Source organism: Felis catus, chromosome A3, assembly GCF_018350175.1.
Source record: "Felis catus isolate Fca126 chromosome A3, F.catus_Fca126_mat1.0, whole genome shotgun sequence".
Lineage (NCBI taxonomy): Eukaryota > Metazoa > Chordata > Mammalia > Carnivora > Felidae > Felis > Felis catus.
Genome location: NC_058370.1, coordinates 48,446,189 through 48,462,030, shown reverse-complemented (window position 1 = coordinate 48,462,030; position 15,842 = coordinate 48,446,189). Strand labels below are relative to the sequence as shown.

Genomic DNA, 15,842 nt, shown 5'->3' with positions numbered 1-15,842 from the left:
ATACACACAAAATGGTAACAGCCTAAAAGTCTAGCAGTAGAGAACAAAATAATAATAAAAAAAAAACAATTTAATAGCAGGTTGGCTAGGGAATAAAAAAATAAGAGAGGACAGACAACAGGTCCTGACAGGGACAGATTGAAGGTGAAGTGGAAGGGAGTGGAAGAGGAGGAGCCTGGGAGGGGTGGGCAGCCCCAGGGTGGGGATGGGGGAATAAAAGCAGGGTGACCAGAGAGGTGGTGATCACTGGCTCTAGATCTCTCCCTTCTGAGCTTCCTCCGCCTCTCAGCACACTATGGCCCAGCGCCTGCACAGTCCCCTGCTCCTGCTGGCTGCCCTGGCCCTGGCCCTGGCTGTGAACTCCCAGAGAAACTCCAAAGTCGGAGCCCCATGGGATGCAGATGTCAATGACAAGGATGTGCAGGAGGCACTAAAATTTGCCCTCAGCGAGTACAACAAGGCAAGCAACGATGAGAACCACAGCCGTGTACTGCAGGTGAAGAGTGCCCAGAAGCAGGTGAGTCCCCTCCACCACCCAAGTGCCCCTGGTAGAGCTGTGGGGACTGGGCCCCGAGCAGAGGGGTGTGGCCTCACAGCATGGCCATCATGTCCCCTGTCTGTCCCTGTGCCTGACTGGAGGGGTTGCTCTCTGACACCCTAGCAGGAGTACTGGGACAGAGGACACTCCAGTGCTTCTCAGCAGGCTGTGTCCAGTCTTTTATGTTCACCACAGCCCTTCCCCTACAAGGACACCAGAATGCCTGGGACCCAGGCTGCAGACCAGGTCACAGCAATGGCCTTCTTTGGTGATTTCAAGTGCCAACCTGGCCAGAGAACAGAAGTGTGAGGGTCAGGACCCCTGTCCAGTCCCCTTACATCTGTGCCCCAGCCTCACAGGACACGGACTTCAGTGTGAGCTGTCAATTAAATGATCACAAGCAGAGGAAAATCAGGCCCCACACTTGGCTGCCCTCCTGACTCTGCCACTGAATGACTTTTTAAGCACTTTTTCCTTTAACTTTTTATTGGAGCACAGTTTCAGACTTGCAGAGCAATTGCAACAATAGTTCATAAAATCCCTTTATATTCCTACCTAGATTATCAAATGTTGTATGTGGGATATATGCATTTGTTTTTCTGAACATTTTGAATTAACACCTTAGTGTACATTTCCTAGAAGCAAGGGCATTTTCTCACATGACCACAACACAGTTTTGGAAATCAGAATCAACAGTGATACAATCCTCCAATCCACAGACCTCATCCATATGTCACTGATTGTCACACTGATGTCCCTTATACCCAGGATTGCCAGGTCATGTGCAGCAGCCTCTGTCCTGCAGCTTCCTTTACTCTGGAGCAGCCCCTCCATCTATGATCTTGACATTTTTGAAGGGTCTGGCCCATTGTTTTTCCTACTGGGGCTCAGTTTGGATTGGTCTGATGTTTCCCTGAGATGAGATTCAGGTCATGAAGAAGTGGTTTGTCCTCCCTGCCTCCCCTCACCAGGTTCCTCTAAACTAACCTACGTTCTATGTCCTCATTGTGCAATGGAGTTTAGGGCCCACACCAATCATCCTCCATTAGGCAGGGCCCTTTGTTCCCTGAGCACCCATGTTGTCAGCAAAGACAGATAGGGTGATGAGCTAGCCTGTGGTACCCAATGTATCCCTGAGCAGAGGAACTGGCGTAAAAATCCAAACCTGTCCTCAGATCCTGGAGGAAAGGCCCAAAGTGTTGATTCCTTTGACAGGTCACATCCATGGCAGCAGCCTCTTGGATATGACATCTCATTTCCCACCCAAATATTGCCTCATCATCACCAACATCCAGAGGTAGAGGTGTCATGACTGGGGTAGAAAGAACCACAACTACCCTGCCTCTTCTAGCCTGTCCTGGAGATCTGGTTAGACAAAGAGCATAGTCATCAGAGTCCATAAGGGGGTGGGAGGGAGTCTCAGGAAGGGCCACTGGGCTTTGCAGACTCTAAGGAGGGTGAGGATTTGGGCCAGCTGACCTGGGGCCTATTTGAGAGTAGAATAGAAGCTCACAGCAATGAAAGCCTGGTAGTGCATGCCAGCATTTAGGGCTCATCCTCCTTCTCTTGAAACTTCATAAGGTGGGCCCAGACTAGACCATTTCTTCTCCTGCAGCATTTGGCTGACACTGTGTCCTTTGGATGGGGCATGTGCTCCCTGTTCACTGGTTCCCTGCCAGTCTGCTCCTCGTAAGTGTGACACTATCTTGGCATCACAGCTCATGGGTCCGTGTAGAAAACTGACACCAGAGGGATCCCAGGATGTACCTGTGACTCCATCAGGTAGTGTGTGGAGCCTGGTCCCAGGCTGGTCCCAGGCCCTCATCCCATGCTTCTCCAAGTCTGTGGGATGCCCTGTATGAGGACAGGATTCGTTCTCTCCTGCAACCTCAAATGTAAAAGACAGGCAGGTGTGTGACACACTTTAGAAATAACCCCATCATAAAGAAAAGTTAAAACATACGACGGCAGGGCCAGCCTTTTATTAGCTTAAAATGTATGTATGTATGTGTGCATGTGTGTGTGTGAGAGAGAGAGAAACAGAGAGAGAGAGAGACAGAGGCATAGAGACAAAGGGAGAGAGGCGTCTCATTTCCTAGTGTGAACTGAGGGAATAAATAAACCGAGCTGCATTGAGGAAATGTAAATATCTATGGGGTTGACCCGTGTAACTGGAATTTAGCTTACATGTATCCATTACATGACCATCTTCCTGAACCTGATCCAGAATCTGTTGCAGCACAAGAGCTCTTACTGTGGGCTTAGTCCCTGCCCTTGCTCCTGGCGCGGGAGAGGTTTATTAACCCAAGCCCTGCTGGCTCCCCAGACTGAGCCTCTCTCTCCAAACCCAGTTAACAGAATTTTGGTCCCTGGCTTCCACCTTCCATCTTACTGCTTCTTGCCCTCTGTCAGCCTGAGACCTTGTGGAACTTCTCTGTGAATCAGTTACAAAGTTGGTTGTTTATAGCCACTGGGCCAGCCCTCAGGAGGTGGCTGTGAGTTTCTGGGGTACCTGTTTTGGCAGCATAAATGCTGGTGTGAGGGCCCGATAGCAGGAGGGTAACTGTGTATGTAAAATTATCAGGTGTTGTGAGAGAACCCTGCTCTCCCCATGTACAGGTTGTGGCTGGAATAAACTATTTTCTGGATGTGGAGATAGGCCGAACCAAATGCACCAAGTCCGAGCCCAACAAAGAGAGCTGTCCCTTCTATGAGCAGCCAGACTTGCTGAGGGTATGTGCCTGATGGGGGCCAGGGGCAGCCAAGCAGGGAGGAGGGGTGGGAGTGAGCCTGTGTCTGTGGGGTGCATCACGTGTGAGTGCTTGGGCTAGGGGTGTGCAGGTGTCAGTGTGTGGGTAGGGGAAGGGTGCATGTGTTTGCATGCTAGTAATTCGAATTTATATGGGGAACTTTGCCTGGAAAAGTGGAGCTTCATGTGCTTTGGGGGCTGTTGCTGGTGGGACAGAGGAAGCAGCTGTGGGGTGTTTGCTGGGGAGAAAGAGGCCTTTAATCTCCGCCTCTGCCTGAAAAGACTGGAAATTCGAGGCCTGTGAGGGGCAGAAACCCTCTGATGCTGCCCTAGGCCTGGCTGGTTCTTGGGGATCTTGTCTTTGCATGAAATTTGCACTTCTTTTGTCTGCCAGCCCCCACACCCTACTTCCTTCGCACGGGGGCCTGTGTGTGTGTGTGTGTGTGTTTTAGTCTTGGTCACAGTCCCTGGATCCCTCCCTCTGCACCTGTCCTAGTGTGGCCCACTGGAAGTCAGGGAATTTGGGGGCAGTGCCCTGTCTATCAGGGGCTCTGGGGCCTTCCACAAGCTTCTCCCAAAAAGGGCTGTGGGGGTACACTGACCATGTATCAACCTGCGGGTGGGGGTGGGGGCAGGATCCAACCTCCTGGATTTGAAGCCATGGGCATGGTGACCGGGAGGTAATGCAGAGCCCTGCATAGTGTTATGGGGTTTTGTAGGGTGGGAGCTGAATGTCCAACCTCCACCATTCTCCATCTGCTCTTCTGACTTCACCAGGCTGGGCATTTTCCTTTTGGACTGTAACCATAACTGTCCATTTCTTTTCCTTTTCACAGAAAAAGCTCTGCTCCTTCCAGATATACACTGTCCCCTGGCTGAGCGAGAAATCCCTGGTGAAGTCCCACTGCCACGATGCATAGAGGACCCCGTGACAGGCCCCTTCACACTATCATCCTCCTTGTAGAGCTGCTAAGCTTTTGACCCTGCCCAGGTGAAAGTCCCCTTAGTGTGCCAGCACCAGGAGACAAATAAAGGGTTCTGGGGCATTTTTGGACAGCTTAGTGACTCTACCTCCTTTCTTTTCATTGCTTTCCAAATGCACCAGATATAGTGCAAGTGTTCTGCTCTATCTTAATCAATAAACACTAACATCAGCTAATTTTGACTTATTCATTGTCTTGGATATATACACAGAAGAATGGTTTGAGTAATTCCTTTAAAAAGAGCTCCTGGTCCCAATGGCTCTAAAAGGCAGAGGAAGAGCTGAAAGCTGACAGGGCCATGGTGGGATTGTGAGGGGAGCATGCTATCATTTCTTAGGATGATTGAATCAGAGACAGGCTGGGAAACCAGCCCTTCAGCTATGGTAATCACACAGGGAAAAGGAGGGGACATAAGCTGCTCATTCTGGAGACTTGACTGCTGTGTTTGAAAAGAATTCAGAACAGGAATGGGCAGAAGGAAGAGTTCAGATAGAACCCATAGTCTAGGGCCACCCTGAACAGGGCTCTGCCAGGAAATAAAGTTCAACCATGTGTGCTGAGCCTATCACACTCCTGTTGTGATTTTCACTGGTAAAATACCCTAGAGACAAAATAAATACTGATTTATGCCTACCTTTTTGTTCAGGCACCTACAGGAGACAAAGACTAAAAGTTTAAGTATATATATGTAACTGATTGTGGAAATACCAATTAGAATCAAGATCAATCAAGGTCAGAATCAGCTCGGTTACATTAGAAAGAGTAAAACCAACTCCACATCACTGTCTCAAGACTGTGTCCTTAGAGCTGCCTCTGGGATCAAGAAAAGCAAGAGGAACACATATCCAAGGACAGGTGTAGGTGTGCTGAGTCTTCTTAGTGCTCAAGTTCAGGTCATGGATCAATTGGTGGTCCTGTCTTTTTTATGACATTCTCCAACACTCCACCCCTCATGACCCTCTCTTACAATCTCATAGTCCTTTCTTCTGCAGTGGACACAGATGTTAGCAAGGGGTTTCATTAGCCTAGAGATGATTCTTTTGGTGGACCTCTGGCTGCATTAGAGGCAGATGCCATAGCAAAAATAGAGGCACATGCAAGGCAAAACACATTGAAGACAATAATTTCCAAAATCAATGAATTTTTTTTCTACCAAAAGCACCAGGACCCAAATAATTTATTTATTAGGTCCCTTGAAATTGGGATTGGATCTCTCAGGCCATTAACTTGTATCTTCATGTGATTTAATAAAGATGATACATTAGCAGATTCATCAGTTATGAATATACAACATCCTGTTTGCATGATGACATAGGTTCCATCCTTGGAGGCAGTAATAATATCCAAGGCCATCCTACTTTGGAGAATAACATTTCTCATTAGAGTTATTTCAGTGTTCAGTAAGGACAGACGTTGCTGGCTACCATTCAGAGTTTGCTGAGTATATATCCTAAGGACTTCTATATGTGCAAGAACGTCTTCCTGGCTATGGAGGCAACAAAGACAGCAGACAAATGATCATACCAGTGAAATGCAGAATGTGTCCATGTAACCTTGAGGATAGGGAAATGGTAGCCACTGTTACCAAGGGACAGATGCTACCCTATACCCATGTAATGCCCAAGTGCAGTGGCTCAACCACCCAGGTGGAAAACATGTCACACAGCTTTTGAGTGCTAATGAGTAAATACCTGAACTTATAGTCAATCAATTCCAAACTAGTCACTATCCCTTAATTATGACAGAATGACCACATGGTTCCAATGAACTATGTACTAGCCCTAGTTTGTTCTTCTGCAGTGTACTGCTTTAGGGCATTCTAATCCTTTCCCTCAGGGAGTGATACCCACCATGGAAACCCTGATGAGCTTGAGAAGGTCACCTGCTCACGTGCCCAACAGTGAGATGGATTTCTTCAGCAGGGATGGAAGTGAGTCCACCTCACCACCTTAGTGTGTTTCACCACTTAATCTCAGAAGTCCATGCCATCACGTCTTCCCTCCCAACTCTAGGACAATGTGGGAGGAAACTGCTCAGGGATAATTAAATACTAAGAAGTATATATTAACTGGGGACCATGATATCCATACCATAGCCTGACCTCTGTGACATGTTGGTTGATACACATCATTAAGGCATGTAAAATAACTCATGCCTTTCTAGTACTCTCATAAGACTGACACTATCTCATCAGCTTACATCTACCTATTTGTCCTTTAAAACAGACCCAGGTTGAGAATGAGACACCTCATGTATAGTTTCTCTCAACCTGTGAACAGAAGAGGTGAGTTTTGTGTTCACACACCTGCATCATACCATGGGGTAACAACCATCAACACCTCCATTCAAAATGAGTGAAATGGATACTAGCCCTTTGTCTGATATGTCATTTGCAAATATTTTTCCCATTCAGTCAGTTGCCTTTTAGTTTTGTTAATTGTTTCCTTTGCAGTGCAGAAGTTTTATCTTCATGAGGTCCCAATAGTTCATTTTTGCTTTTAATTCCCTTGCCTTTGGAGATGTGTCAAGTAAGAAATTGCTTCGGCTGAGGTCAGAAAGGTTTTTTCCTGCTTTCTTCTCTAGGGTTTTGATGGTTTCCTGTATCACATTCAGGCCCTTTATCAATTTTGAGTTTATTTTTGTGAATGGTGTAAGAAAGTGGTCTAGTTTCAACCTTCTGCATGTTGCTGTCCAGTTCTCCCAGAACCATTTGTTAAAGAGACTGTCTATATTTTCCATTAGATATTCTTTACTGCTTTGTCAAAGATTAGTTGGTCATATTTTTGTGGGTCCAATTATGGAGTCTCTATTCTATTCCATTGGTCTATGTGTCTGTTTTTGTGCCAATACCATACTGTCTTGTTGCACATCTGAAAAAACAAATAATCCAGTGAAGAAATGGGCAGAAAACATGAATACACACTTCTCTAAAGAAGACATCCGGATGGCCAACAGGCACATGAAAAGATACTCAACATCACTCATCATCAGGGAAATACAAACCAAAACCACACTCAGATACAACCTCATGCCAGAGTGGCTAAAATGAACAAATCAGGAGACTATAGATGCTAGAGAGGATGTGGAGAAATAGGAACCCTCTTGCACTGTTGGTGGGAATGCAAACTGGTGCAACCACTCTGGAAAACAGTGTGGAGGTTCCTCAAAAAATTAAAAATAGATTTACCCTATGACCCAGCAATAGCACTGCTAGGAATTTACCCAAGGGATACAGGAGTACTGATGCATAGGGGCACTTGTACCCCAATGTTTATAGCAGCACTTTCAACAATAGCCAAATTATGGAAAAAGCCTAAATGTCCACCAACTGATGAATAGATAAAGAAATTGTGGGTTTTTTTATTTTTTTTACTTTTTATTTTTTTTATATGAAATTTATTGACAAATTGGTTTCCATACAACACCCAGTGCTCATCCCAAAAGGTGCCCTCCTCAATACCCATCACCCACCCTCTCCTCCCTCCCACCCCCCATCAACCCTCACTTTGTTCTCAGTTTTTAAGAGTCTCTTATGCTTTGGCTCTCTCCCACTCTAACCTGTTTTTTTTTTTTCCTTCCCCTCCCCCATGGGTTCCTGTTCAGTTTCTCAGGATCCACATAAGAGTGAAAACATATGGTATCTGTCTTTCTCTGTATGGCTTATTTCACTTAGCATCACACTCTCCAGTTCCATCCACGTTGCTACAAAAGGCCATATTTCATTTTTTCTCATTGCCACGTAATATTCCATTGTGTATATAAACCACAATTTCTTTATCCATTCATCAGGTGATGGACATTTAGGATCTTTCCATAATTTGGCTATTGTTGAGAGTGCTGCTATGAACATTGGGGTACAAGTGGCCCTATGCATCAGTATGCCTGTATCCCTTGGATAAATTCCTAGCAATGCTATTGCTGGGTCATAGGGTAGGTCTATTTTTAATTTTCTGAGGAACCTACACACTGCTTTCCAGAGCGGCTGCACCAATTTGCATTCCCACCAACAGTGCAAGAGGGTTCCAGTTTCTCCACATCCTCTCCAGCATCTATAGCCTCCTGATTTGTTCATTTTGGCCACTCTGACTGGTGTGAGGTGATACCTGAGAGTGGTTTTGATTTGTATTTCCCTGATGAGGAGCGACGCTGAACATCTTTTCATGTGCCTGTTGGCCATCCGGATGTCTTCTTTAGAGAAGTGTCTATTCATGTTTTCTGCCCATTTCTTCACTGGGTTATTTGTTTTTCGGGTGTGGAGTTTGGTGAGCTCTTTATAGATTTTGGATACTAGCCCTTTGTCCGATATGTCATTTGCGAATATCTTTTCCCATTCCGTTGGTTGCCTTTTAGTTTTGTTGGTTGTTTCCTTTGCTGTGCAGAAGCTTTTTATCTTCATAAGGTCCCAGTAGTTCATTTTTGCTTTTACTTCCCTTGCCTTTGGGGATGTGTCAAGTAAGAAATTGCTACGGCTGAGGTCAGAGAGGTCTTTTCCTGCTTTCTCCTCTAAGGTTTTGATGGTTTCCTGTCTCACATTTAGGTCCTTTATCCATTTTGAGTTTATTTTTGTGAATGGTGTGAGAAAGTGGTCTAGTTTCAACCTTCTGCATGTTGCTGTCCAGTTCTCCCAGCACCATTTGTTAAAGAGGCTGTCTTTTTTCCATTGGATGTTCTTTCCTGCTTTGTCAAAGATAAGTTGGCCATACGTTTGTGGGTCTAGCTCTGGGGTTTCTATTCTATTCCATTGGTCTATGTGTCTGTTTTTGTGCCAATACCATGCTGTCTTGATGATGACAGCTTTGTAGTAGAGGCTAAAGTGTGGGATTGTGATGCCTCCTGCTTTGGTCTTCTCCTTCAAAATTATTTTGGCTATTCGGGGCCTTTTGTGGTTCCATATGAATTTTAGGATTGCTTGTTCTAGTTTCGAGAAGAATGCTGGTGCAATTTTGATTGGGATTGCATTGAATGTGTAGATAGCTGTGGGTAGTATTGACATTTTGACAATATTTATTCCTCCAATCCATGAGCAGGGAATGTCTTTCCATTTCTTTAAATCTTATTCAATTTCCTTCATAAGCTTTCTATAGTTTTCAGCATACAGATCCTTTACATCTTTGGTTAGATTTATTCCTAGGTATTTTATGCTTCTAGGTGCAATTGTGAATGGGATCAGTTTCTTTATTTGTCTTTCTGTTGCTTCATTGTTAGTGTATAAGAATGCAACTGATTTCTGTACATTGATTTTGTATCCTGCAACTTTGCTGAATTCCTGTATCAGTTCTAGCAGACTTTTGGTGGAGTCTATCGGATTTTCCATGTATAATATCATGTCATCTGCAAAAAGCGAAAGCTTGACTTCATCTTTGCCAATTTGATGCCTTTGATTTCCTTTTGTTGTCTGATTGCTGATGCTAGAACTTCCAGCACTATGTTAAACAGCAGCGGTGAGAGTGGGCATCCTTGTCGTGTTCCTGATCTCAGGGAAAAAGCTCTCAGTTTTTCCCCGTTGAGGATGATGTTAGCTGTGGGCTTTTCATAAATGGCTTTTATGATCTTTAAGTATGTTCCTTCTATCCCGACTTTCTCAAGGGTTTTTATTTAGAAGGGGTGCTGGATTTTGTCAAAGGCCTTTTCTGCATCGATTGACAGGATCATATGGTTCTTCTCTTTTTTTTTGTTAATGTGATGTATCACGTTGATTGATTTGCGAATGTTGAACCAGCCCTGCATCCCAGGAATGAATCCCACTTGATCATGGTGAATAATTCTTTTTATATGCCGTTGAATTCAATTTGTGAGTATCTTATTGAGAATTTTTGCATCCATATTCATCAGGGATATTGGCCTGTAGTTCTCTTTTTTTTACTGCATCTCTGTCTGGTTTAGGAATCAAAGTCATACTGGCTTCATAGAAGGAGTCTGGAAGTTTTCCTTCCCTTTCTATTTCTTGGAATAGCTTGAGAAGGATAGGTATTATCTCTGCTTTAAACGTCTGGTAGAACTCCCCTGGGAAGCCATCTGGTCCTGGACTCTTATTTGTTGGGAGATTTTTGATAACCGATTCAATTTCTTCGCTGGTTATGGGTCTGTTCAAGCGTTCTATTTCCTCCTGATTGAGTTTTGGAAGAGTGTGGGTGTTCAGGAATTTGTCCATTTCTTCCAAGTTGTCCAATTTGGTGGCATATACTTTTTCATAGTATTCCCTGATAATTGTTTGTATCTCTGAGGGATTGGTTGTGATAATTCCATTTTCATTCATGATTTTATCTATTTGGGTCATCCCCCTTTTCATTTTGAGAAGCCTGGCTAGAGGTTTGTCAATTTTGTTTATTTTTTCAAAAAACCAACTCTTGGTTTTGTTGATCTGTTCTACAGTTTTTTTAGATTCTATATTGTTTATTTCTGCTCTGCTCTTTATTATTTCTCTTCTTCTGCTGGGTTTAGGCTGCCTTTGCTGTTCTGCTTCTAGTTCCTTTAGGTGTGCTGTTAGATGTTGTATTTGGGATTTTTCTTGTTTCTTGAGATAGGCCTGGATTGCAATGTATTTTCCTCTCAGGACTGCCTTCGCTGCGTCCCAAAGCGTTTGGATTGTTGTATTTTCATTTTCGTTTGTTTCCATATATTTTTTAATTTCTTCTCTAATTGCCTGGTTGACCCACTCATTCGTTAGTAGGGTGTTCTTTAACCTCCATGCCTTTGGAGGTTTTCCAGACTTTTTTCTGTGGTTGATTTCAAGCTTCATAGCATTGTGGTCTGAAAGTATGCATGGTATCATTTCAATTCTTGTAAACTTATGAAGGGCTGTTTTGTGACCCAGTATATGATCTATCTTGGAGAATGTTCCATGTGCACTCGAAAAGAAAGTATATTCTGTTGCTTTGGGATGCAGAGTTCTACATATATCTGTCAAGTCCATCTGACCCAATGTCTCATTCAGGGCCCTTGTTTCTTTATTGACCGTGTGTCGCGATGATCTGTCCATTTCTGTAAGCGGGGTGTTAAAGTCCCCTGCAATTACCACATTCTTATCAATAAGGTTGCTTATGTTTATGAGTAATTGTTTTATATATTTGGGGGCTCCGGTATTCAGTGCATAGACATTTATAATTGTTAGCTCTTCCTGATGGATAGACCCTGTAACTATTATATAATGTCCTTCTTCATCTCTTGTTACAGCCTTTAATTTAAAGTCTAGTTTGTCTGATATAAGTATGGCTACTCCAGCTTTCTTTTGACTTCCAGTAGCATGATAAATAGTTCTCCATCCCCTCACTCTCAATCTAAAGGTGTCCTCAGGTCTAAAATGAGTCTCTTGTAGACAGCAAATAGATGGGTCTTGTTTTTTTATCCATTCTGATACCCTATGTCTTTTGGTTGGTGCATTTAATCCATTTACATTCAGTGTTATAGAAAGATACGGGTTTAGAGTCATTGTGATGTCTGTATGTTTTATGCTTGTCGTGATGTCTCTGGGACTTTGTCTCACAGGGTCCCCCTTAGGATCTCTTGTAGGGCTGGTTTAGTGGTGACAAATTCCTTCAGTTTTTGTTTGTTTGGGAAGACCTTTATCTCTCCTTCTATTCTAAATGACAGACTTGCTGGATAAAGGATTCTCAGCTGCATATTTTTTCTGTCTAGCATCCAGAAAATCTCGTGCCATTCTTTCTGGCCTGCCAAGTTTCAAAAGAGAGATCAGTCACGAGTCTTATAGGTCTCCCTTTATATGTGAGGGCACGTTTACCCCTTGCTGCTTTCAGAATTTTCTCTTTATCCTTGTATTTTGCCAGTTTCACTATGATATGTCGTGCAGAAGATCGATTCAAGTTACGTCTGAAGCGAGTTCTCTGTGCCTCTTGGATTTCAATGCCTTTTTCCTTCCCCAGTTCAGGGAAGTTCTCAGCTATGATTTCTTCAAGTACCCCTTCAGCACCTTTCCCTCTCTCTTCCTCCTCTGGGATACCAATTATGCGTATATTATTTCTTTTTAGTGTATCAGTTAGTTCTCTAATTTTCCCCTCATACTCCTGGATTTTTTTATCTCTTTTTCTCAGCTTCCTCTTTTTCCATAACTTTATCTTCTAGTTCACCTATTCTCTCCTCTGCCTCTTCAAGCCGAGCTGTGGTGGTTTCCATTTTGTTATGCATTTCGTTTAAAGCATTTTTCAGCTCCTCGTGACTGTTCCTTAGTCCCTTGATCTCCATAGCAAGAGATTCTCTGCTGTTCTGTATACTGTTTTCAAGCCCAGCGATTAATTTTATGACTATTATTCTAAATTCACTTTCTGTTATATTATTTAAATCCTTTTTGATCAGCTCATTAGCTGTTGTTATTTCCTGGAGATTCTTCTGAGGAGAATTCTTCCGCTTGGTCATTTTGGATAGTCCCTGGCGTGGTGAGGACCTGCAGGGCACTTCCCCTGTGCTGTGGTGTATAACTGGAGTTGGTGGGTGGGGCCGCAGTCAGACCTGATGTCTGCCCCCAGCCCACCGCTGGGGCCACAGTCAGACTGGTGTGTGCCTTCTCTTCCCCTCTCCTAGGGGTGGGATTCACTGTGGGGTGGTGTGGCCCATCTGGGCTACTTGCACACTGCCAGGCTTGTGATGCTGGGGATCTGGCGTATTAGCTGGGGTTGGTAGGCAAGGTGCACAGGGGCAGGAGGGGCAGGCTTAGATGGCTTCTCCTTAGGTGATCCTCTTCAGGAGGGGCCCTGTGGCAGCGGGAGGGAGTCAGATCCGCTGCTGGAGGTTTGGCTCCGCAGAAGCACAGAGTTGGGTGTTTGAGCTAAGCGAGCAAGTTCCCTGGCAGGAACTGGTTCTCTTTGGGATTTTGGCTGGGGGATGGGTGGATGAGATGGCGCTGGCGAGGGCCTTTGTTCCCCACCAAACTGAACTCTGTTGTCAGGGGGCTCAGCAGCTCTCCCTCCCTTTGTCCTCCAGCCTTCCCGCTTTCCAAGCAGAGCTGTTAACTTATGACCTCCCAGACGCTAAGTCGCGCTTGTTGTGGGAACACAGTCCATCAGGCCCCTCCCCTTTTGCAAGCCAGACTCGGGGGCTCTGCTTGGCCGGCGAGCCGCCCCTCTGCCCCAGCTCCCTCCTGCCAGTCCATGGAGCGCGCACTGCCTCGCCACCCTTCCTACCCTCTTCCGTGGGTCTCTCGTCTGTGTTTGGCTCCAGCGACTCCGTTCTGCTAATCCTCTGGCGGTTTTCTTGGTTATTTAGGTAGGTGTAGGTGGAATCTAAGTGATCAGCAGGACGCACAGTGAGCCCAGTGTCCTCCTAAGCTGCCATCTTGCCGCTTCTCAGAAATTGTGGTTTATATACACAATGGAATACTACTTGGCAATGAGAAAGAATGAAATATGGCCTTTTGTAGCAACGTGGATGGAACTGGAGAGTGTTATGCTAAGTGAAATAAGTCATACAGAGAAAGACAGATACCGTATGTTTTCACTCTTATGTGGATCCTGAGAAACTTAACAGAAGACCATGAGGGAGTGGGAGGGAAAAAAAGTTAGAGAGGGAGGGAGCCAAAGCATAAGAGACTCTTAAAAACTGAGAATAAACTGAGGGTTGATGGGGGGGGTGGGAGGGAGGGGAGGGTGGGTGATGGGCATTGAGGAGGACACCTTTTGGGATGAGCACTGGGTGTTGTATGGAAACCAATTTGACAATAAATTTCATATTTAAAAATAAAATATAAAATAAATGGTAAAGTTTATAACATCAAACATATGGTCTATTAAAAAAAATGAGTGAAATGGGAGGGACACAGAAACCACTGGGTAATAGATCTGAAATCTAGCTGACATAATACTGGAAGCTCATTTCTTAGTACTCAATTCTACTCCTGCCCAGATGTCATTCTACATGGCTGCTGACTCTGCCTTTTGGATCCTTGGTCCAAACTCTGAGTCTTTTGTCCTTTTTCCCTCAAAAGTAGCATCAATTTGCAGTTGAGTGTTTTTCTCAGCTTACTTCATACTGGTGGAATTTGTGGGGACAAACAGACTACTGTGTATGGTACAGTCTCCATCTCATTCAGTCCCTGCAGACAGTGCTTCACCTGAAAGAATTCTCTTAAATTTTATGACTCTTATTGGGGTTCTTTTCAAATGTTAGACAAAAGTGACACCAAAAATATGTTAAAAAGAAGCCATTCTCTAATTTAGCCTGCTGCTGACAGATAATATCCTCAACTTTTTAGAGATGTTTTGGTTGATTAAGAATGTCTGTGAGATGCCCACACCACTAAACATGTACTGGGCCTTTTGTGTGACTGAGTAATACCATGAGGAAACAGCTATAGTCTTCCTGAGGTTTTAATAATTTCACAGTCATCTCCTTAGTCTCATACTTGATCATGCTTTCCTGATAGTGTCCTGGGTTTGATCTCTGCTTGGAAGACATGGCTTCGTTTTAGCATCATTTCCCATATTTGGATGCTGCAAATCTTCGAAACCAGGAAACACCTAATATTTTCATTTGTTTATTTCATTTTTTAATCCTGCATATTATGTCTTTCATCATGCATGTAATAAACAGCAAGAAAATTTCAGATGACACCTTTAACTCTCTGGCTGGAAATATCTTCGGCTAAATCATCAGTTCATTAGATATGTCTTTGACTTTCCACATCAGTGAAGGCTTTATTTTTGGTCAACTTTCTGCCCCTGCAGGATAAGAATTTCTTCCCTTTAGTTTCCAATATATTTTCTTATTTTATTTTTTGCTTTTCCTGGGAGCTCCTCAAAGTCTAAAACTCTAGTACCAGTAAGGCAGGTTAGCCTTCCACCATTGGTCTCTGCAAATTCTGAAAGTGTACTCTTATTTCCCAGTTCCAGATACATCCCCACAGTTTAGATTGTCTGTTACAGAAGTATCCCACTTTTGCATAATCAAAATCTGGATATGTCATCTATTCTTGTGTACACATAAAAATAGACCAAAACATAGCAGTTCCAAACAACAAATCATTTCATAATGTCAGGAATCCAGAAATGGCTTAGGAGGGTGGTCCTAGCAAAGGCTTTCTCATGACGCTGTAATCAAGTATATTTTATTTTATTTTATTTTTTTATTTTATTTATTTTTGGGACAGAGAGAGACAGAGCATGAACGGGGGAGGGGCCGAGAGAGAGAGAGACACAGAATCGGAAACAGGCTCCAGGCTCTGAGCCATCAGCCCAGAGCCTGACGCGGGGCTCGAACTCACGGACCGCGAGATCGTGACCTGGCTGAAGTCGGACCCTTAACCAACTGCGCCACCCAGCCCCCCCTCAAGTATATTTTAGTAGCATACACATGGCATTTCACAATTGCATATGGTTTAGTCAGCATTACATATCACAAATTTGGAATATTAGGTTTGCTAGTAGCTGATGGAGTTCATTAGTAAGCCATATCTGAAATATGTTTGAATATTTCAGTAAACGTATTTGTAGAGTGGGGAACAAAGAATTCTTCTCAGAAGAGACTCAATGAATGTCTTCATTTTTCCCAATAGAAAACCAAATTGATCTGCTTAAGGAAAAACGTAACAATAAATTATGTAACTATAATTTTCCAAAGGAAATCC

General features: G+C 43.9%; 1 protein-coding gene across 1 annotated transcript; it reads left to right on the top strand.

The window, feature by feature from the left end:
- Positions 1-295: 295 nt before the first annotated feature.
- LOC101088567 (cystatin-C-like) lies at positions 296-4,365 on the top strand. The gene is made up of 3 exons (XM_003983844.4): positions 296-517; positions 3,158-3,271; positions 4,124-4,365. Exons 1-3 carry the CDS (start codon positions 296-298, stop codon positions 4,205-4,207), a joined length of 420 nt encoding a protein of 139 aa, XP_003983893.1. The 3' UTR covers positions 4,208-4,365.
- The last annotated feature ends 11,477 nt before the right edge of the window (positions 4,366-15,842 follow it).